Source organism: Pteropus vampyrus, unplaced genomic scaffold (genome assembly GCF_000151845.1).
Source record: "Pteropus vampyrus isolate Shadow unplaced genomic scaffold, Pvam_2.0 Scaffold57, whole genome shotgun sequence".
In the NCBI taxonomy this organism is placed as follows: Eukaryota; Metazoa; Chordata; class Mammalia; order Chiroptera; family Pteropodidae; genus Pteropus; species Pteropus vampyrus.
Window position 1 is genome coordinate 2,123,051 of NW_011888838.1, and position 23,741 is coordinate 2,146,791.

Genomic DNA, 23,741 nt, shown 5'->3' on the forward strand with positions numbered 1-23,741 from the left:
TATAGCACATTTTGGATTGTATACTTTTTCTCATACACTATCTCATCAATTAGAAAGCTTTTTTGACTCATCTTTTGCTAATGTTGAGATATTTGGGACTCACAGTACTATCTATTATTTATAAAAAATGGTTGCTCGTTTCAATTTTCTTACATATACATAAATAATTAGTATTTTTAAAATTTAAATAATGTGTAAATAGGTCAATGTGCAGGTTAGGATAACTAGATGGATGAATAGAAGGATGTGTGTAGTGTCTATATTATATTTTTATCTAGTCTGTACAAATATAACCGTTTGACGTTCCTGTTGATTCAAGATAACTTTCTGTGAAACAAACACTTCCATTTTTGTAAATTTTAACCTTTATACCCTACTCATAAATGAGTAGTAATCTGATTTGTTGATATCAAATGTTGATTGTTTAAATAATAAAGGATTCGTAAATGGCTGTCTGTATCTGAAAATTACAAGAATGGACACAGCTTCTAAATGAATTTTACTGTTACGTCTGTAGTAATAAAAAGAAAAAGTTGATATAGGAAGTAAATAAAAGTAAACCAAGGACTGGAGATCAACAATAATATTATACTTACAGAATATTTACATATCATCAAATTTTATTGTGTATATTTCTTTCAATTTCATTATTTCTACTTCAAATGCATTCCTGAATAGCTAATAGCTAATTTTCTATAATAATTATGGAAATAGCTCAGTTTATCTAGATGCTCATTGTATAATATCTTGAGATAGATTTATGAGTTTATGTTTTCAAGGTGTGATGTGAAAATTGTATTCCTTTAACTGCAAGTCTTTTAACTTGAAACAGCTTCTTCAAATGGGTTTTCTATGCAATAGGAAAGTTCTGCTATTTTTTTAAGTTCTATTGTTTTTAAAAGTTCAGTACACGAAAATATCAAGCCCCTATTTGCAATGCATGTGTGAAAACAGCCACATTTACATTAATGTATTATATAGTTGTCTGATACTCATCCTCAGACATTAAATCTATACAAGAGAACTTTAGAATATGTTGACCTTCAGGATTAACCATTATGCTAAATTGTCTGATGAGTATGGAATATAGACTTTCATTAATCTTTCACTGATAACACAGAATATGTTTTTCAGCTTAAGACATTCACTAAAGAATCTTTTAATTTTGGGACTAAATAAAATCCTCAGTAAGCCTGACAAATGGTAGCCTCGAGTAAACACAGAACATTTTTACTCTTAATCAAAATGAGTTCTGCCCTAAATGCTCCCTATCCTGCCAGAATCCTAGCAAGGATTCAGAGGTATAGGTTCAGAGAATGAAGTGTTTAAGAAAGTAACAGAAAAATCTAGCCCTGAGTTATAATATTTCTGAGATAAATAAACAAGAACATATATAGAGGCTAACTAGAATGTCTCATCCTATACTCTTAGAGTCAATAATTTGAGTGGGAAAAAAACATGATTTTCCCACAGAAATCTCTACTAATTGATAACTTATTGAATCTAAAAAGTTTCTTAGTAAAATTTACCATAATGACGCTGCTCTGAAATGGGTATTTTTTTTCAGAGTAGGAATCAATTTCATTACATGTGTATTTGCCCATGATTAAATCATGGTAGCCCTGATCTGTTTAACCCTGTTGCCAAGAAAAATACTTTGTATTTCTATTTCAATAGTGGTGTTTGATTATTCTCTTTGGAGATTTAAAGTTATTTTAAATTATATGATATTGGCATTTGTGAACAGCATTCTGTAAGTTTAGTGTCATTATTTGGCTAAACATAAGCAAATTCTTAAAAATGATTTTACTTACTTTTATATTAAGTACAAATTATTTTATATTATATTATTTAAATATTAACTGTCTACCCATGTTTTTAGGTTTGGCTCAAAGCTTTCAACACCATATTTACATTGTCTATTAAAAAAGAATGTCATGAAAATCAGTGAATTTAATTTAAAACTAATAAAATAATGCAGTTACATTTTCTTAATTTAATTTTGAAATTGGAGTGAGTCTTTTCTACCAAATAATTCTTCTTAGCTGTCTTCACACTGGCAATATCCTATAGACCAGTTAATTTTGCTTAAGTAGTGTTTAACTTCTAACTCAAAATCATGCTGTATTCAATCAAATATTAAATTAGTTAATATGAGTAAACTGAATGAATTGATTTTTATGTCTAGCTTATTTTAAAGTATACTACAGAATTTCCTTAATAAGTTTAAAATACTAAATTACCAAAACCTTGTTTAAATATGTATAACAAGAACTAACATACAATTAGTAATAAAATACAATGTTGAGAATGATTTAACTGCATAAACTTATTTCTCTTCTTTTAACTTCAGGTGCAATAACAGAACCCAGTGTGCAGTGGTGGCAGGTCCTGATGTTTTTCCAGACCCATGTCCGGGAACCTATAAATACCTTGAAGTTCAGTACGAATGTGTCCCTTACAGTATGTATATTCCTATGATTTTCTTATAAAAATAAATTATATTAAGCTTTGTTTTGCATGCAAAATATTCTCTATGAAAATGTAAAAATAATTACATAATTATATGAAAAAACAAAAATTGGGTTATTTACATTTTTCAGTATCATAAATTCTCCCCACCACGGGAAGAATTAGATATTGCTTACATAATCCTGCAGTATTTAATTTCGACCAAACATTTCTGTGCATCGATTCTTATTCTAAAATTTTTTCTTAATGCAAGAATATGAAACATTTAGAAAAAGGTTGAAAAGTGGTAAGCCACTAACTATTACATTCCTCCAGGTCCAAGAAAAAGGCAGCGTAAGTAAATAATATACTTATATACATAGTGGTATAGAAGATACATTTTTTATTTTATAGAAGCAATTATATCTAAACTTTTGTGCTGTCAACGTTCCAAGGAATTAAAATGTGTTCATCAAAAAGGAGCAGACTGAAAAGAAAATGCAAGGATTACATGAACTAAAGCACTCTTAGAATGTTTATTTTACAGCCTCAAGAACTGTCTTTGCAGTCTTTATGCCAGATATGATATATGCCAACAACTTATTTTTTTCTTCAAGAATAATGAAGAATCAAACAATCAAAAATGAAGTATTTCTGACTTTTTACCCAGGGGAAGAATCACCATCTCAAATAAAAATATTTTTGAGCCACCCAGTTTATTATTCATGAGTTTTCTTAGTGAAGATTCCTTCAGAAAATCCTCTATTCTCATATTAGATATTCAGCTGATCCCAGAGGTATAAAACACTTCAGATCATAAACAAAACCCAGGTTCCAACTTCCTCTGACATCGCAAAAGAAACAAAGTATCTAGGGATCAGCAAGTTGACTGTGCCAAGAGATAATTCTAGGCTTGCCTCATTTTTGCTTATTTAATCAGTAGCACATTACTCATAAAGTGTAAGTGTGCATTCTTCAGAGAGCCATTTGGCCAGCAAGAATGAATTGAAACTTAAAAATAATAATGAAAACAATAGAGAAAATTTCATTTTGCTTTATTTATATTGTGTTTGATTAGAGGAAATTTAGTAAAGTTGTATAAGCTAATTTTTTATTGTTAGGAAAAAAAGCAGTGTGTAGGTTTTATTGAAATCTCAACTGAGGTTATGCTTCTTACATTGTTATCTCAGCGACCTTTCTATGAAAATTTGAATATCGTACTGACCATTTATTGTTTATCAGTGATATTTTAAAGAAATAACATTTGAAGGTCGTTTTGGAACTGTGACAATTATATTTGGATTGCATAATAAGATTTTGTGAAAAAATGTAGAATTGCTATTTCCAAAAGCATTGTATAAAAATATACATTAAGGTATAATTCATTTTCAAAGACAATTTTAAGACATTTAAAATCATATTTTGAAACATGAAAGCTAAAATAGGAATGTCAAATTATAGGTTTTTTCACAATTATTAAAAATTGAAGAATTTCACAGCTGTTTCTTTAGTTTGTTTGTTTGTTTGTGTTTCTTCAGAGTGTCTTTGTGGATAGCTCCTCTGAAATCTGCCAAACTCATTCTGAAAAATCATCTGCTTAATTAATTTAATTAAAAATAAGAACTGGCTCATACACTCTTGCATAAAAGGATTATGGTTTACCACAGCTTTCGTTTCCCTCATAAATTTTCATAGATGGACAGTTTGATTTTTAAATATCTTATTTTGTAGGTTTCTGATAATCCTGAATATTTATTCATTGTGTTCCTTTTATATTAAAATATTTATCTGATTTTTTCATTAAAAATTATAAACAGGTTCAACCACTTGCCAGCTTATATACCAGTTTAATTTATATGGTGCACATAGCATGATTGTATTTGTTTAAATTACCTTTAGTATGTTTCAGTTAAAAATATAATATATAATTGGGAATTCCTTTAGTAAACTGAACTTGATTTTAAAAGAAAACAAACCAAAATAAAATGTAAACCATTAAATAAACAGTAGGGACTCATTTAAAAAATAGATTGGTTTAGTAGAAAGATGACCAGAGATAAATACGCCTGGGTTTGGATTACGATCCGGTTACTTAACAGAAAATCTGAGTCCTTTAGTTCAGGTAAGCTATAGAATTTTTCTGAATCTCACCTTATGAACCTTTTCTGTAGTAAGTTGTGATTTCGATTAACATTAAGCTATCTTTCTTGTCTCTAGCATAAAATACACACGCTTTTCCAATACAGAAATAAACCCACTTATTTATGATAGCGATCATTTATTGACTCTATGTGACATTTACAACTTGGATTAAATGTTTACATACATTATTTTATTCTCACAATATCCTCCCTGTTAGATATGAATATAACCATTTTACTGGAGAGGAAACTGAGGCTCCATTGGATAAGCAACTATCTCATGTAAAATGTAGAATAGCTAGAAAATGGTAGAGCCAAGATTTGAGTTTGTTGTGAATACATATTCTTAAGGACCTAACTAGATTTTTCCATAGATTTTTTTTCTTATATTTTCATGAGTTATTCTATCTTGTTCAATGTTTAACTCATAATTTTTACCAGTACTGTAATACTATATGGTGAAAGTAAGGGCCCAGACCTTTTCTTTTTTAAATTTTTTTCATTTCTTTTGTACTTACTTTTAAGGGGTTTTTGTATTCCTTTCTTAAAGCAAATGAATCACTGGAAACTTTTTGTTTTTCATATACATAATAAAGCTCTATGGCATAAACTAGATTGTGCCATAAAAATACCTCCTACTATTTAGAATAAGGCTATTATATAAGTAATAAATTAAGAAGTTTTTAAATTACCTGTATTATAAGAGAAAATCCTTATACATAATATGCTTGTTAAAAGATCCCTATTATTAGAAGATAATGTTCAGATTTAGAATTCATTATTAATATTTGAAAATTTGCTAATTGAACAACTGAATAAACAAGGAAATAATGTTAGGTTCTATTTGTTACACAATTCAGTAATATTCATTTTTCATTTTGAATTTAAGATGCCAAACTTAACTATTTATAATGATATATTTATTATTTATGAATATTTTCTTTTTAATATTGATAGGTATAAAATATTATTGATATTTTTTCCATATACATGCTCTCTATATGTGTGCTTCCATGGCAATATTAATTTTTAAGCTGATACTTTTATATGGAAAAAAATAGAAAAAATTGAAATATGGAATTATAGAAAAACTAAAATACATTGGAAAACATCAATATTAATGAGATTTATCGATATTAAAAGTAATATAGACAAAAATTCAACAAAGTTCTTTGTATCACATAAGAGAAGCAAAGTTAAAAATATCTAAGTTTGTAATAATTTTTGCACAGATATTTAGCAGTCAGTAAATAGCTATTTAAGTGAACAATAACAATTTTAGAAAGACCTTATACTGACTTAAACCAATAATATGACTTATGAAAAGATGCTGATAGGAAAGAAAGTAAGAAAAATTAGTGATTATAAACAAGTTTGTGAAGGTCATCCTTGAGTGTCTTGCACTCGTTTTTTCTGAATCCCTAAAGTTAATCTTTTCTAAGTCTTAACTTCTTCCTGCTATGTGTATTTTCTTGTTTGGGTTCACAGGTACCCTGTTTGTAACCAAATTTGGGACAGAAGAAACAATAATTTTCTCTGTTCCTGTCACACTTTAGTTCCAGTGTGACTTTTATAGCCTTTGTGTTTTCTTTTGAGGTTTGATTTTTCTCCTTTCTTATATATTCCTCCAGGAGATGACCCAAATATCCCAGAGGTTAAACATTAGCATTTACTAATCCCATGTTTTTGCTCTCCCATATTCCTTCTTTTCACTCCACTCCCGTCCATTCTGGCCTGATTTGGTATTGAAATTGTTCTACATCTTCAAGTAGAACTTTCTTCATTTAGCCAGTTTACAGGGATGACTTGTGTTAGGGAGATGACAGTAAAAGAACTAACCACCTACATAGAGTTTTTCTGAGCAAAGAATCTCTACTTTGCATCCTGTTGACAATTTGTCTTTCTTCCAACGCATACAATTTCATACACATTCAACTCAAAAAGAGCTTGTCTTTTCTCATAATCTAGCCTTTCTCTTTAATTCTTTGTTTCTTCCTTTCAGAAATACAAAGCACATATTATTCCAGCAATTTTCTATCATGGTGGATGTTCTTAAAAAATAGAGGGAGGAAGCATACAGTTTTGATAGCTACGAGAAATGAGTACTTGATTAAATCAATCTTATGTTGTAGCGCTTGCAGGCTTTCTCACCATTAGCATTAGCCATCTGAAGAGTTATGTAGTTGGTCATCTTTATGGAAATACATGCAAAATGATTATTATTGGAATATTAATATTTATAAATAATTATATAATCTTTTAGACTTTTCTACTATAAAAAGTATTATACTTTCAGCATTTAAACTAAAGTCTTTTTTTAATTATAAATAACTAAATACATTTTTGCAACTAATGTTCAGATGAATGCATATTTTAATATATGCATACTTTGGTTCCTACTCTGTAAAATATTTTAAAACTCTTTGTGCTGAAATTAACTCATATGTTTAATTTTTAAAATATAATAGAACTATCAAGATATAATCTGATTCCCATTGCCTCAGTACCTTTTCCACCTTCTGACATATAGGAAACATTAAATTGATTGAGAGAAAATAAAGGAAATTTATTCAAAATGGCTCCTCCAAAAGTATTATGTTCATTGCTAAAATGCTAAATACAAGAAATTCTTGTCTACAAACAAGACTTTATTAATTCAAATGGAAGATCTATGATAAAATATAAATTATATGAATTTTAGTTTCTCCAAATTGCTTGTCGATGATTGTACTACCCAGTTTTTACTAGTGAACAATTCATTGTTCATACCTTCTGCACTTCCATAATATTAGCAATTATTATCCCTTAAATATTACTCTCTCTATGAGAGAAGTGCCAGTTATCTGAATTATATTTTTTAGAATGACATTTATAACTAGAGCAACAGAATTCCTTTTTTTTCCTCCACTTTTTTCCTATCAGTTTCTTTCTTCTCTGTCAAATAATTTCTCTCTTCCTTGTGGTATCTTGCACCTAATAGATAATCCATAAAGCTTTTACCAATGGATCAGTGATTACTTAGTAGTTAAACTTTGTATACCCACAATTATTCATAAAATTTGCTATCAGTTTAGAAAGCAGGAATGGTAGATGGGCTATATTTTCTTGGAGGTCCTTCTCCTAAACTCTCTCTGTCTGGCTGTTTCATATGTTCATGGAAATTATTCTTCAAGACCTCCCTCTTTCATCTTCTTTCACTTAACATCTATTGCAGACCAGTCACTATACTAAACTGGAGCAATACTGGGCCTGCATTCTCTGGGGCCACAATAGACTAAGGCTGAGCAGCAGCTCCTTCTTTAAAATAGGGCCTGTTCTTTTCTATTTGTTGTATTTTCCAGCACTTACTGTATTGTATCTGGCATATTATAATCATTTAAAATGTCTCCTGGCTTCCGAAGATACTTACATTTACAACTCTTATTCTAGAGTTTAGATCTAATCAATGATAATAGATGTAAAAGCACTCAAAATTGTTACTATATTTTTTAATTTTCAAAAGAGTAATAAGTTCTTACATCAACAATAATTCTACCAGTAGAAGTTTATTGGTGCCTACTAAGGGTCAGTTACTATATTAAGAGCTAGGGAAGCATAGATTTTGATCCTATGGCGCTGGCAGTCTCCATAGGCAAATAACAAATACATGAAGCAATACATATATTCATCAATGATTAATGGAAGAAGAAAATAAATATGATTGTATGATAGAAATTAACAAAAGGGCCAGCATATATGAGGAGTGATGAAAGACTGCTCTGAAGAGAGGACATTTGAGATCTGAAGAATGAGAATGAGACAGTCAGTCACAGATCCTGGGTAAGAACTTTCAAAGCAGAGAGACTGTCGGCTCCAAAGACCTGAGGTTGTGAAGAGGTCGGCCTGTTACAATACTTGACAGAAAGTCAGCATGAGAGTGATTTAGGGAGATATGATCCAGCAATTAGTACTATTGATGCCATTGATAATGGAGCAGAAATTTCTTTTAAGTTTCTGAGATTTATTGAAAAACAAGCTATGTTTTCAGAATAAAATTGAATAAAGTGACATTCCCTTTTAAATAGATACTGTAGAAAATATTACATGATTCTACAGTAACATAAAAGTAAACAACATCAAACAGCATCAACAACTAGATAGGATTAATATATATTTATAGTAGGTTAAAAATATGTAAATGTATACCTAGATGCTAATTGTAAGGAAACAAGATGAATTGAGAGTGTTGAAAAATAAATTGGGTTCAAGAGTTAGGAAAATACTTGGTTCAGACAGTAAAATGTTATGGGCATAAAGTTCAAGAGATTAGTTTACTCACGCTTTTTTGCTTTATTTGAAATAGTAGGATTGTAGAGTTTATGCACTTAATTTAAGAAATTTTTATAAGGTGATCAAAATGAATAGCATAAACGTGGGATTTAAAAAGATATGGAATATAACATTTTGTTTTTCAAATATACTGCATATGGGAAGAGTACTGAAAACATGTGAAGGTGAGGTGTTTATACAATGTGTTTGTTGCTAAAAAGACTTTAGAGCAAACATTATGTTATTAGATCTAGGGAGTAATTGTCCAGATAAAATTTTACTAAATACACATAAAATCAATTAAAATAGTAGGAAATAACACTAAATTTTCTTGTATTTCAATTATTAATCTTATGAAACTAAAAAAAAAATCAATCTGGTTAGAAATTACTTCATTCAAATATTTAAATTTAACATAATAATACCTCCTTAAAATGAGTATTTAGTAAAGAGGAAAATCTGCATACATTTTAATGTTTTGTTTTATTTTTGAGGAATTTTTCAAGTGGTAGGAGATCACAATTCCTGTGAATGCTGTAAAAAATTTAATCGCTTATTCTTTTTTTCAAAACCCTCTTATAAAACCCAAAGTCTTTTAAACAATTAAATCTTATATAGCAAACTCAATGATGATCCCCCATAGAAATCCATATCCTTCTCCTCAGAACCGGTGAATCTTACTTTAAATGGCACAAGGACAGTGCAGATTTGGGTAAATTAAGGATTTTGAAATGAATTTTCCAGATGGACCCAGTCTAATCATAAGTGTCCTTATTACAAGGTGGCAAGGGATTAATGTTAGAAAGTAGAGATATGACAACAGAAGCAGAGATTAGAGTGATGCACATGGAAGATGGAGGAAGGGGCCACAAGCCAAGGAATGCTGGTGACCTCTAAGAAGCTGTAAAAAGCTAGGAAATGAGTTTTCCTCTAGAGCCTCTGGAATAAATACAACTCTGCTGACCCCTTAAGACTCATTTCAGACTTCTGACAATTTTGTGTTTGAAAACATTAAATTTGTGGTATTTTACTATAGGCACAGTAGAATGTCTATAATATCACCTATTATAAAATTACTTTGTCTCTAAAATTATTAATATACTTTAAAAAATATTTATTTCTTAGGATGTGGACTAATAAAATTATAGTTTTGTTTTCTAAATAAACATTAGCATATGTTTCTATTATGATCTTTTTAAAGAATGTAAGCATAAACCTCTGTCATGGACTATCTGGGGGTGATATGTGCAGTATGTCATTATAGGCAAAAGTCATTTTAATTCTCTTTATGAATATATTAGACCCAAAGCAAACAAAGCGAGCGTTTAATAAAATGGTTTTTACTATATTACACTTATCTGCTACTGGTGTGAGACAGCTAAAATAGTGAATGGGTAAATGAGAAGCTGATTGTGAATATATGAGATAGATAAATAGAATGAATAAATGTAGTGTTTCCATTTACATTTTCTTATATTTTTAAATATACGTAAATTTCTTATGATGGCTGATTTGTAATACTTGAATTAAATCCATATTTATGGATTCCAAGTCTGCTCTGTGTATAGTAATTAAATTAGTTTTACTAACACTTAATGAAAACATGGCTGTCTTTAAAACATTGCACAATGTTCAAATGCCTCCAATGATATAAATATGGCTAAGGAATTATGGGTTCCAAGAACCCATAATTGTTTCAACATTCTATCGTTCTTCAAGAAATCATATTAACATAGAATCAATGACTGGGAAAGGAACTCAATACCATTTAGTTTTTATTGATATATATTATAAATATATTTTCTTCTCTCTATGCTAATTATTTTTCTATTCAATTACAACAGAAATCAATGTAGAATAGAATAGCACGAGCTATGGAGAAAAAAGAAGTGGATGTTTCTAAGTATGTCTCTATGGCAAAGACATACTTCTAATTATTATTTAGGCTCTTTGTCAGGTCCTACCACATTTTCCCTTTCTCTACCTTCAAGTGAGTGTAACAGCAGTTAAGAGAGCCTTAGAATTTCAGTTCTGACTTTGCCAATTACTAGCTATGTTCTAGTAATGTTGTTTTACTGCTCTGCGAATGTCCTCTTCACTTAGAAAATAGGAATGATAATTAATTCAGAGCATTTCCATGAAAATTAAAATTAAATATGTGTAAAAACCTTTGTACAATAATGGTCATATTAGCAACACTCAGTATATCATAGCCATTCAAATGAATAGACCTGTTGCATTTCACCCATTTTTGAATTATTTTTATAATCAGTGCTATTGTGTACTGGGGCTTGGAATTATGTAATGCTGTTAATTTATCCCAGGACTTGGGGAACCCCAGACATTATAGTTATAGCATTCTCTAGTGCTCTTGACTTTTGGCGTAATTTGACAGACAAGACTTCTGTCTTAATTCTTCATTTTCAAATTCAAATCAACTCTGGGTTTTGAGTTATTTTCAGAGCTAGTTACAAGGGTACATCCCATACGATTTAGCTCTTAAACCAGTTCTTTCTTATGAGATTGCTCTCTTCAATGGTAAACCGATACTATGACATATCAGGTGAATTTTCTGAATCCACACTCAGCCTACTATGTTTCTGTGGGTTCTTTTATCACTTCAATTTCCTGATCTGCATTCTCTTCAAACTTGACCTGCTGGTACTGGCAATTGCATGAGTCACACCCCAGCTTGCCATGATGTTTGGTCATCATGTCTTTTATTTTCACACTTTTCTAATGGTGTTAGCTTTTAGTACTCATTTATGGACCTTCAGCCCCAATTCTCCCCTTAAATAGCAGTAGATAAAGAGGTGCCAATGTCCTCAAATGTCTACAGGTACATCCTGGCTATGCCATTTATTTTACTCAACAAATATTGTTTGGGCCCTTATTTTATAACTCTTCACATACTGTCTCTAGGTAATAATGATGAACTTTAATTATAAAGCAATATAAACTCATCTTTTAATTTTTTATAGGTAAAGAACCTGAGACTCAGAATAAATGAAATAGTCAATAATATATAGTTAAAACTCATTGACTCTTAATTGCTAGTTGAGGTATATTTCCATCAAGCTACTCTATTTTTTTAAATTTCACTAGTTTTTACTAGTTTTCCTAGAGTCTAAAGATGGAAGAAGTGATTAAGCTTACTATCAAAAATATAAAAGATTGAAATATATTCTCTTTCATTGAAATTTGTAAAGTAACCCTGTTTTCATTTTTAATTCAAATTATTTCATAAAGATTTCAGAATTCAAAATGATGCTAATGTGACTGCTTGATTATTTGGTCTTTACCTTCAGTATGTCCTAAAATTAACAAAATTAATGATCACATATTAAAATATTTTTTAAAAAACAACTTTCTCAATATTTTGAGAGAGTAATCTTTTTGTGCATATGGCTAGATTTCAAGTGTCATGGTCTTTCTCATAAATCGAGTCAAAATTGCCTGGAGAAAGCCAGTAAGTGAACCTTTTTAGAGAAGGTGGGGTGTGCAGTTGCTTTTATGTTCACTACACTCTAAATTAATACACACTAATAAATTTGTTTTTGGAAGCCTTCAAAAACAAATGCATTTAAATTTCTATGACAAACCTTTTTTTGGTCTCAGTTTTTAGAGCCGCTTGAAATAAGTATAGTACAAAATAACATTGATTTTTTTACATAGTTACCAAAACTGTCTGCAGTTAAAAAAAAAAAAAAAAAAGCCTTATGGGATTATGGAGAGAAGAATGAATCTTCCAAAAGACAGAACATACCATTCGCTTTACTATGATTTTCTTTGACTTGCTCTCTTCCCTATTCTTCTTACCTCTTAGAGAACTCACCAATGTTAAGTTTATCGAGATAGCAGGAAAGCCTCAGAAGCAGATCTTATTCAAATTTGTTGGAAACAAAATGCATTCATTTCTACAACAAGGCTACCTTTTTCTCTCTCTCTTTCTCCTAGATTCATTTTGATTGTTCAAGCACTAATAGAATTGGTAGACAACTACTTGTGTGTATCAGAATCTTATAGAAACAGTTTTAAAGGCAGTGTTTTGGTCTTATCCTGATCTGTTACTTGCCAAGAGCTATTCATCCAGACTCATCAAGCTTAACTTCAAGAAAAAATTGCTTGCCTAGTAAAAGACTATTATCGGGCATATTTTCAAGGCAAAGCTCTAAAAATTTCTTATTTAACTTTATCGTGCACTTGTTAATGCTGATATTAAATGGATTCCAATATCAAGCTAACATCTCATAAATTATGAATGACTGTCCTGGAACAGATGGCATGCATTATTCTTTTTAAGAATAAATGATAACTATAAATCAAGAAACATATGCTATTCTGTGTCTTTAGGACTCAGCAATCCTTGCCATTTCTCAATATTGGCCTATATTTTTTATTAACACTGATTTTAATACAAAATTCAAGAGTTTATCATGAATTATATTACTTGATTGAATCTTACAAGCTACTGCTCCTTGGAGGTATCAGATGATATTTTCGAAAATGTTGAAATACCTTATCTATCCTCAGCAGTAGCTTGAATGCTAGTAGGAGCCATTTCCTAAAAAGCCATTATCATTGGTTCTAAAAGTACTGAAGAATGAGAACTGATAGGTATCAACTTATAAAGGCCATTTTATTTTACATAAATAGTAGAAATTCAGGTCCTTTCCCTGGCCCCCTTTCATGAATAGTAGGAATGAAGAGTCTCATTGTTTACTAGAAATATCCCAACTAATCTAATGCTTATGAAATATGATTTATTCTTCAATGCAAGTACTTACTTCAAAGTTATTTTGGCTGTCCAAATAAGTAATACAACAGAATTAAAATAGTTTCTAGCCCACAATGCTTGGTAAAAGCTTGTTATTATTATTTTAATGTATTCCATATAACATGGAAAGAGTATTTAACTTTTTGTTGAACATATTAAATATGAAATTCTGAATACCAAGCTATAAATAATATTATACACTTTGATTTATACTCATGAGATATTCTGGATGTGTTTCTAAGTTAAAATTCTGACATTGACTGGTATTCATCTATCTGCAAATCCTTTTGGTAGATTATAGACTTTTACAGAAACTCAGATCTAATTTTACATTAGTGTGGGTTGCTAGGTAATGATTTGGTGCAAATTAATCATTAAACATTTAGAAGCTCATTCTCTGATTGGAGTGGAAACTGGAGTGACTTAGAAGCTGATGTCTCAGGAAACAACTGATTGAGAAAGAATATCTTGGGGTGTTTAATACAAATAGACTCTAACTCCTCTACTTGATTTTCTTCTTCTTTGTCAAAATCAAAAAAGAAAAAAGAGAAATTGCTAGAGAAAAATGAGAGCTTTTTCCTATTGTTAGATACTGTTCTCCGTACAAGCTCCAAGTGCTAACACTGTGCTAAGTACTTTGTATACATTATAATTTTGTTCTCCCAGTGGTCTGTTTATTTCAGTAAAATAGCTCCCATCTTAAAAACAACACAAAAATATGAATTAAGTCCTTAGCTTGTCCAATTTTTCATGCTTAGGTGAGTAGAGAGGGGAAGTAGGGATTTGAATACAGGCCTTTTGACTCATGTGATTTTACTCTTTTCATTATGCTAAAGAAAACTAAAGATATCTGTTTAGGAATTGATAAAGCTAACAAGCTATCTTTTGCAAAATATTTTGCTGCTCTGTAGCCTGGCACCTAAAATGTGGAGTCACGTGTGCCGAAGTTAGCTTCACTTCAAAATAATTTTTATCGAGAGGCAGGGGTCATTGTTAAGAGATTAGTGTTGGAAGGAGGAAGGGGAAAAACTACAATTGGTGAGTGAGGTGATCACTATCACTTATTCTGTAAGTCTTGCCCTGAACCAAATCTGAATTATAATGTTGTATTGCTGTTAATAATTGTGAAGCTTTTACATTAGTTTTCTACTGTTACTATGTCAAATTATGACACACACAGGCTTAAAATAACACAAGCTTATGTATTACAGTGTTAATGGGCTGAAGTCTAAAGTTAGGGTGTTGGCAGGGGCACACTCCTCTTGGAGGCTTCAGGGGAGAATCTGTGTCCTTGTCTTTTCCATTTACCAAAGCCTTTTCTATTTTCCTTTATTCTGTGACTCATGGCCCCTTCCTCTATCTTTACATCCCATCAATCCAACCTCTACTTCTGTCCTCACATAGCCTCTTTAACATTGACCCTCTTTCTTCCCTTTCATAAGGACTCTTGGGATTAGATTGGGTCCACCTGGGTGATTCAGGGTCATCTTCTCATCTCAAAATTTTTAATTTAATCACATCTGCAAATGTTTCTTTTGCTATGAAAGGTAAAACTTTCACAAGTTCTGTGTATAAGAGTATGAACAATTGGGAGAGCATGGTTCAGTCTACTACAGGTTTGTTTTAATTAAGTAAAATTTGTATTTTAAAAAGAATATAATTTAGTATAGAACACATGCAAAGCTCTGTTTTTTTTTTTTTTTTTTAATGAGTAAGTATACCTGATCATCAAGTGTCAATGATTGAAGAATACTCATAAATATTGAGGAGAAAATGGGCTGTCCATGGCTGATTTCAGACTGCTGGATCAAATTGAAAACAAGCCACTTGATTTTTTCTTCTACAATAAATTGTCTCTTTTTTTTTTTTTTTCCTGGTTACATAAATTAAAAAAAAAAAATTAAATAATGAAAATGCTACAAAAATATGAAGATAAAAGTAAAATTTACTTGGAGTTTCCACCACTGGAGATAAGTTCAACTAACTTTGTACTGACCATTCTTTTAGGCATCATTTTACACATATATACACAGGTGCAATTTTACAAGGATGCTATTCTGATTTCATGCTTTAACTCACTATTGCCACTTTTTATTAAGTTACCTACAGTAAGTAACCAGATTAACCTTCAAATTATCATGTTAACTTTTCTAAATGTATATAAATACACTCGCAATTTAATGTATATTCTTCACAGTTCTCTCTATACGCAGGTGTTCTTTGGAGACCTTTACATGAATATAGATTTACATATGTACATGTTTGTGTTTGTGTGTATTTATAAAAACAAGATCATATGATATACACATCTTGCTTTTCTCACTATATACCTTGTGACTTTCACCCAAGTCAGCTAGTATAATTTTATTTTATTCTTTTTAAGGGTTTTATGATAGTCTATGGGTTGATGAACAGTATATTCAATCATTCCTCTATTGATGAAAATTAATTTTTTATTTTGCTTCATATGTGATAAGGTGAAATGATGTTTAAATCATTTCCCTGGTAAAATTATCTCAGTTGGCCTACTAAAAATCATTTGCTTCATCTTACTTTTCAAAAAGCAGTGAGGCACTTGGAACTTGATACAAGAGAACCTTTCTGATGACTAGAGTTAATGGTTTAAGCTATAAAGCTGAATGGAATTGAACCTGTGACCTTTAGTCCTTCACCAAAGTGACTGACCCCACATCCTTGACAATTCTTAGCTTTTGCTAGCATTTGAGGCATGTGTTTTAAGTATCTGTACAGTCAGTTGATTTGGAGAGTTTTTATTAAATAGACTTTGAAAGTATCTCATAATATCTATCACAGGTAGTGCAGCTCACTTAATCAAAATAACTTTGAACCACTCAGAAAAGGAGGGACTGTTACATATATGAACTAATATCTGTAGTGATACCATGTGTTTTTTTGTTTTTGCTGTTGTTTTTGTTTGTTTACCTTAACGATATGCTTTAAGCATTAAATAACTTCCTCTTTGCAATCTGTCTTTTTTCTCTGCCAATTTACTCATTTTTTCAAAAATCATATGAAATTTTCTGTTGAGTCAAACTTTATTTTCACAGAACTGATTCCTCAGAATCTCTGCAGTTGTGACCATTTACCCTCTCCTCCTTTACTGAGCTCTCCCCTCTGCCTTATATGAAAATATTATCATCTGCATTTATATCTCTCGAATTCCATATCATATTCCATATGATATTCCATATCAATTTTCTTACTTATTTCATTTTGTCAACCCATTCTTACCCTCTTCCTTGCACTTTCTTTTGTTCCTCTCTTTTTCTCAAACCCCATATGAACTACACAATCAGGGTACTGGTTATTGAGTTTTACTTGCCTTCTAATCGGTCATTAATCATTCAATCAATCCCCCCCCCATATTGATAGTGTCATGACTTCTTTAAATTTTGAAGAAATCCTCCCCAATTCAATTTCATATTACTATCATTATTTTTCTTTATTAAAATTCCTCATACTTTGAAGAATTCAATAATCCTAATCTTTCACAAACTTGTAGTAGGTAGTTTCAGTGCATTCTTGATTAGTCATGTTCTTGACTAGTTCTTGACTAGTCAAATGGAAAAATGTGAATTCTTATCTTGAAAATTGTTGTGCACTAATCCTTTTGCCCCTTAACATTCCTCATGTTTTCAAACTATTGTATAATTTCATCTTTTATAATGCTTCCCTGCGTGAAAGTAATTTAGAACTCAGGGAAAAATGCCAAAATCTACAAAGGAAAGTACTTAAAGTTAAGGACAGGTTTTGTTTTTTTTTCCCCCCCCTCATTCTTAGCTTTGTAAGGCTTAATGATATACACTTTTGTGAAAAGAAAAGCAATAATTAGAATAGCAGAAAATGTATATTTTATTTATGCTATTATTACCACTGTTTATTTATTTACCTATATTAAGTAAGCAGATTTACCTTTAGATTATCATGTTACCTTTTCTAAAGCATCAAAGGAAATGAATAACTTAAGCTCCAACCAAAATTTATTCTATTTTTCAATGTGTGTTTTAGACAAACCATAGACACAAAATGGAAAAATTCTGCTGGCATGCCTAAAGCTTATAATGTTAGACCCTTAAAATCAGTATTATTAAATCACCAAGAAGTTTCAAAGTGGTAGAATAAAGATTATGTTAAGTCTAAGATTAAGCTGTCACATCAGAGTAATTTGATTTTAAGTCTGGCTCCACTGCCTCCATTAGTAATCATATCCTTGATGGAGACAAAGTTCATCCAATATGAGTTCTCATTGAAGATGAGGTATTGATGTTTTCATGTTACTTTGGTCAGTCAATAAGGTTAAAAGGATAAAGTTTATTTAGTTTTCAACATTGCCTTCTTGAAGTCAAATGTCTATTTAATTAGATTTTCCAATATTTGGCAAGGAAAGGCTGGTAGTGTCAGCTTTCTTCAGCTTGATATTAAATAGCATCTTGTGAAATTTGGTAAAGACTATCTACAACAATATGAAACAGATATACTGCAAGTCTACTTAAGAGAGCATTAGGAAGTCCAAATTCTTTGTCAAGATAGTTAATAATTTCTAAGAGTCTTTTAAAGCTAAAAGGTTGAAATGTCTATAGATCTCCAATATGATATTCATTTTCTAACTGACATGGTAATCTGTAGTATTCTAGTTCTTTAAGTATTGAGCAAAAAATGTATACCTTATGTAACTCTCAAAATTACTTCTGAACCAAGCAGGTGAGAATGAGTTCAAACCTTATGTCTTCTTTGTACATTTTATTTGTAATCCAGTCATTCATCATATAATCATCTTATTTTTCTTCCCAGCCCTATCAAAAAATTGCAATTGTTCTTTTAATATTCTGACTACATATATAAATAAGAAATTAATAGAAATTTAACTTATGAAAAATTTAGCCACATTTGGGGTATGGATATTTAATTTACTCAATAACTGTGTTTTTTGAGTTTCCTCAAAAATTACAAAATTTACTCAACAGTTGAATCTTTTATGCAATTAATATAAATAGCAAGTTCAGGACCCAGCATGGAAAAATGAATAAGATGGGCAATACAATAAGGTTCTTGCCTTTATAATGTTTTCTTTCTAGTGTATCAAATAGTCATTAAATACTAACAGGCATTAATTACATTTATGATAAATAACTATTTCAAAGGAGACCTCTAACAAAACATATGAGTCAGACAGTAAATTCTTTAGGGTAGAATTCCTTGATCAAATTTGTCATTTCTGAGTCTATACCTGGCTTTAGCCCACAAAGTGAAGGGGAATATCCCTTTCAGGAAAGTAGAATTATTCCTAGAACAGGGTTTTAGCTGCCTAGGAATTGACAGTTACTTGCAAATGATACTTAATCTACATGTTAATTTTCCTCCTTAAGAAAATGAGAAATTAAATGTCATTTGAATTATCTACTTTATTTCTTTATCACTATTATCATAGATTTAAGTAATGTTTTATTAATTTAATTATTTAGTAAACTTGAAGTCCAACTAGCTAATATTTTAGTTATAACTGCAAAAACTACTATATCTTAAAGTCTCACCTACCACGGAAAAATAATTTTCTCATGTACATTCTAGAAATATTCATTAAATGCCTTCCATATGAACAATAAGTTATATATTTCTCAAGTTCTGTGTGGTCAGAAACTATACATTTCTTGTCCATGTTTATAACCCGTTTTGTATTACATTGTCCAGTATATAGTAGATACTTAATAGTCTTGATTAAATAATCAATCGAAGACTAAATACTAAGATAACTTTAACATCCGTAAGAAGCTTATCAACAAATAGATGAGATAATATAAATGCTCAGATAACTATTATAGCTAGATGCGTAAAATAAGAACTAGCATGTACCATGTTATATAAAAGTAGAAATATTCAAAAATGAAAACCGAAGATTTCAAGGTACAGGTAATGGTGAAGTGGATTAAAAAATAGACCTCAAAACAGTTTTTAATTTTTTTTTTTTTAGGCGAGGCAACCCTTGGTTGACCTCACGGATTGCAAGGACCTTGTCTACTCACAATCCCTTATTTATTTATTTTTTAATTATTATGATTTTTTTACACTACAACACCTGATCTTCCTAGGTGGTCTCCACAAAAACATTTTAAATTAAACATATTTGATATTATTTTAAAAATTGGTAAAAATAGGAGTGAACATCAAAAAGTTCAGTGAAACATCAGAGAGCTCCCTATAAGTAGTACATGTACTAGAGGTTTTTCAAGAAAAATTATCACCTAGATTTCTTTTCATTTCTGAATTCTCCAGGAAGTGGCCTAATTGCAGCATTCTTTGGTTATGCTTAGAGGACTTTGCTGTATCTTTGAACTTGAACCAGTGCCCTCTCTGGAAACCCACAAAGTAGGTACAAAGATTCTGCACTAGTTTTTCCTCAGAGGGCCTATGCTATTATCAATCTCAACTACTAATCTGATGTTCACCTGTTTTAATTACCACTCAGCCACAGAGAAATTTCTGCCACATAAAAGCCGGGAGAGGTCATTAGACTATATAGCAGGTTATTCTGATCCATACCACTGTCTCTCAGGTATCAAGTAATACTTAGAATAAGTAAATACTTTTCAGGGGACTTCCTACCATTAAGAATTAGAAGCCATGGAATAGAATATTACTCATCTTATTTTTCTCTTTTGGGTTTCTGACTCTTCCTTTGAGGCATTAGTACCAAAACTTACTTGCCTATATGAAGTTATACAGTATTAATGCTTGAGAACTTTATGATTCATTTTAAAAATGTTTGTCAGTCTCTAGTGCTATATGCTAGGCATTAGATAAAAACCTGAGGCCAAAGTGGAAAAAATATATATACATATATATACAACACACAAACATATGAATCTATAGTTGGTTGCTGACTTCACAGGGTGGAAAAGAGTTCTTGTGAGATTCTCATTTAAGTTTTATGACACTCATTCAAGTTCCTATGACATTCTCAAATACTTATTTTTTAAATTCTACTTATTATACATTAAATAATTTATAGAATTTTTAGTAGTATATGACTTTATCTTAAGAAAAATGTGTGATAAAGTACTATGGAGAATCATTTTGGTGTGTAATTCTCCATTAAGTCACTGATTCCAGCCCCTGCTTATAAACTAGGATAATTGCATATTACATAGACTTCCAGAAAATGCACTTTAAAGTTATATCTTATGTAAATGGCAGACTGTTCTTTCGCAATGGGTGACATTATTTAATCCAGTTAAAATTACTTTATTTTTAACTCTAGAGCTTTGACTTAAATTAGTTTATCTTGAGGCTTCAGCATCTCACTTAAACCATTAGTGTGCTTCTCCTCTAGGGACTGCATTTATACTTTCCCATTCAGAACGTAATCCTATCAAAAATGATAATAATATTTTATAGTTGGTAACGTTTTTCATCCAAAGAAGTCTTGAGCACTTTCAAATATGACCTTGTTAATAGTTGTAAGATCTCTAAGATGTAGCTGTGATCTGAGGATTCCTTCAGTTTTACAAATGGAAAAATTGGGTGAAGGACAAAAGCTGAGTTTTTCAAAAGTGATTTTAAGCGGGCACTCTGGTATGATGTAATGAGCGTTTTGAAATGATGGAGAAACAGGAAGAGAAGTAAGCTGAATATCAAATGTTCTCCAAAGGAATATAAGAAGTTGAAAGACTGAAAGCAGGTTTTGGATTTTAAAAAAAATTACTCTTTGTAGAATGTGAAATGGGAGATGTAAGAGAGTAAACAGAGAAAATTCATTAAGATTTTAATTTCTAGCATTGTATGTTGATTGTTTTGCTCTTATCTTTTAACCACATGCCGAGTGGTTCCTAAACACACAATAATCACTTATAGAAATCCATGCAATTATATTGGATTAAGTAACGTTAAATGTGTTGCATTTTAGAATAAAATATGCTATTCCATTCATTCAAGAGTACTCGAAAATTTTTACACATATTGTGTCATTTATTTCACAAACACTATAAAAGATGATGAAGAAGATATAAGACATTGTTTCTGTATTCAGAGTGCTCACAGTCTATTAGAAGAAATAATTACATTAAAAAAACTATTATGATGCATAGTCCCCTAAGTACCACAAAATGGGAATATGAAAGAAGAAATTTAATTCAGCTACAGAATCCAAGTAGATTTTACATTAGAAGATAGTAGAAAATAACAAAGCAAGTTTTAATTGAAGAGAGAATAGGTTTTCCTTTAAATGTCAGTTTAAAAGAAGACAAAAGTATTACTAGAGCAATTTTAGAGAATACTACAGCTGTTGCATTCAGGGTGCTTTAGATTCAGAAAAGAATGGGTAGGTAAATGAATTAGCAGATGAATGCTACAGTCCAGATGCAGAGCAGTTCTAACTAACTGAACTAAGGTGCTGATGATGGTGATGGAAAGAAATGAGATTGGGTTTAGGCAGTGAAGAAAATTTGATGGAAACTGTCAAATACTTGAATGCGGTAAAAAGTCAATAAGTGAGTTTTGAACCATTGTGATTGTGTGAGTGCTGGTACCATTATTTATAATAGGAAAACCAAGAAATGTTGTTTTATAAAGTTCAGTGATGTGGTGTTAGAAGTAAGTCTTAAACATATTAATATCGAGGTGCTGGTGAAATATGCAGTGATCAACAGTGATGATAGCCTGAGGGTCAGAAAAGAAGTTGGATTGAGGCATTTTATCTGAAACTTAATTCTCAAAACTTGTTGAGCAAATATTACTTACTTAAACCCAATGACATGTAGCTAGTAAGTAGAGACATGAGCTTTGGATTCCTTCGGAGTTATTACACCATTGCACTATGCCACCGCTAAGGATGGAACTAAACATTTGAGAATTATTTGTATAGAGGTACAACTAAAATGTTAAGAATGGTGGGAGTACCTGAAAATAACTAAAGAAAAGCTATCGAACAAAGATTTGGTTAAGTTAGAGGGCTAGAGAAAGAAAATGAGCTGAAGATGTACATAGAGAAGGTGTATCAAAGTTGAATGCAGCTAATCCTAAATTTAGGAAAGAACTTAATGTCACAAACTAGAGGAACATCTAAAGAAAAAAAGCATGTTTGCTTATGGAATTTTGTAGAGCAGCATTTCTCAAAATCCGACTTATGCAACATTAGCCGCACAACATATATGTTGAGGGCAGATTCTATCTATTGTCAAGTAAGCTTGTAAGATACAAAATAATAAGCTGTCACTACTACTGTCTTCCCTCTTATCTTCTAGAATCACAATGTACATCAGCACATTTAAGGGACAGAGAGTTAATTAAAGAAGGTTATAATGTCATTGTAGCTTAAGCATCTTCTTTTTAATGTTTTAGCCAAGAAAATACAGTTTTGAACATTTTTTTTTACAAAAGAATCATATTTAGGGATAAGACAAAGATTCTAAAAGAGTGGTACTATTTAAGAGAGCGATACAGAGATCAAAGAACAGTTTAAATCTGGGCATGAGGATTAGGGATAAAAAATTAAGAAAAGTCATGAAACAGACAGAAAATTATGAAATCATAGAATTAGAATAAAACCGTAAGGCCAAGAGTTTAGTGACTGTGTGTTAGAATTACCCTGGAGCCTGGCTGTGTGCAGGGCTGACCACAGACTCACTACAGAGGATCTAGGATATACAAAGGATGATAGTCATACCAGGACCTGAATTATTTCTTCCTGCTTATTACTCTAGTATGTGTGTGTGTGTATGTGTGTGAGTGTGTGTGCACGTGCACACATGCGTGTGTTTTCTAGATCCTACTACTTTCTTGTTTCAAACTTTGGACTTGTCACCTTGATGATGTCGCACTCAAAATATGTTGCTCAGAACTGAAAACAGTACTTCAGTTGTCTTTTCTAGAACACTGAGTGTTTTATCTCATTTGACAACATGACCAGAAGGCTTGTTCTCTTTGAATTTTAGTCAATTTTATTCAATTTAGATGAATTTTTATCATTCTTATAGTAGCTATACAACTTTTATACATGAATAGAAGACCTTTTTAAGATTGTGTTATAGCTTTACTTTAGAATTTGCATT

At 30.8% G+C, this 23,741-nt stretch overlaps 1 protein-coding gene across 1 annotated transcript in view; it reads left to right on the top strand.

The window, feature by feature from the left end:
- The window catches only part of LOC105292456 (adhesion G protein-coupled receptor L3), a 610,351-nt gene that overhangs the window by 436,476 nt on the left and 150,134 nt on the right, over positions 1 to 23,741 (top strand). Inside the window, exon 6 of the mRNA XM_023530910.1 lies at positions 2,354 to 2,463. Within this exon, the coding sequence (XP_023386678.1) occupies positions 2,354 to 2,463 (110 nt within the window). The remainder of the gene's footprint in view (positions 1 to 2,353; positions 2,464 to 23,741) is intronic.